Below are 2,847 nucleotides of genomic sequence, written 5' to 3' on the forward strand. Positions count from 1 at the left end.
CTAAAGCCTCAGTCACACAAGGACAGACGATGGTCAGTGACATCGACTGCTAGGGGAAAATGTGTATTCCTCAACCAGATGGCGAGTGGTTTCTGGAGGTTATTGAGGCGATTGAGGCTGAAATAGGTCCACAGTGCTAGGTGTGTTCCACCTCTTCAAACGCGTTTGCTTTTACTTTGAGTTCAGGTGCTCAGGTAGAACACAACCAGCCAGTTGACCAGTTCAAACACTTGCTCGTTGTTTAGGGAGTGTTTGCAGACAAATCAGCTTTGCCCATTAAACTGCTGTGACCAAGGCTTTGCGATCGCTTTCAGCCAGCGTACTCCAGTAACCACTCACCAACCGGTCGAGGAATACGGAGGTCGTCAGGGGGCGGGTACCTGGTTGCTAGGTCGATGTGATTAACACGGTCTGGTAAAGCAGGACTCACAAAGTGTTAGATGTTGTCATTGAGAGTCCTGTGAAGCTGTCTCTCGTCAGTGGCTTTTTCAAAGGCTCCTATAAAGAAATGACAGCAGAGGTTCTGTGTCCCACAGAGACGCCTCATCACTTTGTGATATCACGATATAAAGAACAAGTTTGGAATCTGTGTATACAAAACGTCACATATAGAAATACTGACTGTGCTTATGTGTGTTTGTGTGTTTCAGATCCTGGCATGTGTGTTTGTGTTTGAGATGCAGAAGGGCTTCTGCTGGGTCATCCAACTCTTCAGCTTGGTATGCACAGTCAAAGGATACTATGATCGTAAGTTTTTAAAAATACTTGAGCTGCCGTATCAGTTTCTACTCAGACTGAACGTTGTGCCTTCAGTCTGTACAATATGAAATGAGTCTTGGTTGTACTTGGTATTTTAAAAAGCTTTAATTCTGATGGGGATTGATGTTCTGCAAAATTCACATTTACTTTCTTTGGATTTCTTGACAGCACAAGCAGTTAGTGACAAGACGTGCAGTCTCCCAGTAGAAGAAGCCGGAATAATGTGGGACAGTATTTGCTTCCTGTGCCTGCTGCTGCAGAGAAGGATCTTCCTCAGTTTCTACTTCCTTCATGTGACAACTGAACTGCAGGCTTCTGCCAAACAGGCCTCGAGGTACGACTCGGTGACATCGCTGACTGACATCATGTAAACATGCATGTCCTGAATTTACCCAAAAGAAGTTTTGAAAATGCTTTAATTACTCACAAGTTATATTTATCGCGATGCCAAAGACACAACAAATCTAGACGATTCATATTTCACCTGACCACAGAAGCGCTGCAGATATTACCATTGTGGTTATTTGGTGCATTCACCGGCAATATTTGAAATCTAAAATGTTGCACGTGCTGACCGAAATATTTGGCACAAAGTGTGTGCGTGACCTGGCCTGAAGCAATGTGCACGGGTATCAGTGACACAGCGTCTGCCAAAAACATGTTTCATCACTTCAAAGTCTGCTCACCTCACTGTCATAGTGCACTGTTAATGTGCTGTCACCGTGACAATCACCCTGTCCGCTGCTCAGTAATACTCATTTCATATTTAACATTTTGAAAAAAGGCTGTGGCCATAACCAGCTGGGACAGCAGGTGGCAGCTATACTGACACCTGTATTTACACGCACACACTTTTGTTCACAAACATGAAACGACCTGGTTCCTGGCTGTAAACTGCTGATGGCACTAACTGACCTTTTCCTCTCAGGGGTTTCGAGCTCTTTAGAGCCAGTATTGTGAAGAACATCAAGTTCCACCAACAAGCTGAGAAGAAATCGCTGTCGCAACTCAAGAGATCGTAAGTGCTCACAGCAATGGAAAATATATCGCAAATTCTAAGAAACCCTGAAAATGAGAGTGTTCAGAAACAAAGCATCACAGAAATGAAGTCCGTGTCCTTCTCTTCTTTTGTCCTCAGGATGCAGAGAATTCGATCCAAGCAGCAGAAGTACAAATATGGACACAAAATAAGTGAAAGCTCCAAAGAAAGCCCGGCTGTCGGTGCGGCTCTTTTTACTGCCGTGTGTTTCCTGTCACTGCCAGAAGTTTAATCAGTGTCATCTGAAATCAATTACATACGTTAGATACGGCTTCTTTTCTTTCTACAACACTTTCTGTTATTTGTGCTTTGTAAAAATGTTTATTTGCAGAAGCATATTTGCTGTCTCCTCATCCTCTTTCCTGCCTCGGTGTCCTGATTTCCCTTCATTGTATTCCTTCCTGTTCTGTACATTTTTTCTTCACTTCTGTTAGTCAATAAAACTTCTCTGTGCTGCACGTGAGTTAGCTTCACATTACACCCTTAACGTTTACTCTTCTTTTGTATTTCTGTTCTTCCTTCTGTGTCGTTTTAGGACCACTTGTATTAGGAAGATTGTTTCCCCCAAAAAAGATGAAAACACTTGCCAGACTTCTCCTAGTAGAACTGCTAGTGCAACTCTAAGCTTCGCATCCCCGCAGTGAGTCTGTCCTAAAAGCTCTTTGAACTTCTGTTTTCATTCCAGATGATCCAGAGATGCAGACAGGAAAAAAGAGGTCCAGGAAGAAGCTGTGGTACCAGCCGTGGTTGGACCATGCTGCAGGTAGCCTGGATGGAGACGATACTGATATGTAGAAAACCATACAAATAACCCAAACCCAAGAGCTCTGTCTGTCTAAACAACAGACAGAGCTCCAGGCTTGGCTACAGATCTGTAGTCTTAGTAGTAGAACAGTCTCTGTATGCAGTCTCTGTATGCGGTCTCTGTATGCAGTCTCTGTATGCAGTCTCTGTATGCGGTCTCTGTATGCGGTCTCTGTATGCAGTCTCTGTATGCAGTCTCTGTAAGCGGTCTCTGTATGCAGTCTATGTATGCAGTCTCTGTATGC

At 43.9% G+C, this 2,847-nt stretch overlaps 1 protein-coding gene across 3 annotated transcripts in view; it reads left to right on the forward strand.

Annotated features, from left to right (window-relative positions):
- Positions 1-2,847, forward strand: part of piezo1 (piezo type mechanosensitive ion channel component 1 (Er blood group)) — an 80,554-nt gene that overhangs the window by 47,742 nt on the left and 29,965 nt on the right. For all 3 annotated transcript variants that reach the window (XM_005749839.1, XM_005749840.1, XM_005749841.1), the window contains exons 26-30: positions 651-747; positions 928-1,093; positions 1,688-1,777; positions 1,898-1,980; positions 2,484-2,561. In XM_005749839.1, coding sequence (XP_005749896.1) covers positions 651-747; positions 928-1,093; positions 1,688-1,777; positions 1,898-1,980; positions 2,484-2,561 — 514 coding nt within the window. The remainder of the gene's footprint in view (positions 1-650; positions 748-927; positions 1,094-1,687; positions 1,778-1,897; positions 1,981-2,483; positions 2,562-2,847) is intronic.

The sequence above is a fragment of the Pundamilia nyererei genome, unplaced genomic scaffold (assembly GCF_000239375.1).
Source record: "Pundamilia nyererei isolate P.nyererei 1_Seehausen unplaced genomic scaffold, PunNye1.0 scaffold00256, whole genome shotgun sequence".
Lineage (NCBI taxonomy): Eukaryota > Metazoa > Chordata > Actinopteri > Cichliformes > Cichlidae > Pundamilia > Pundamilia nyererei.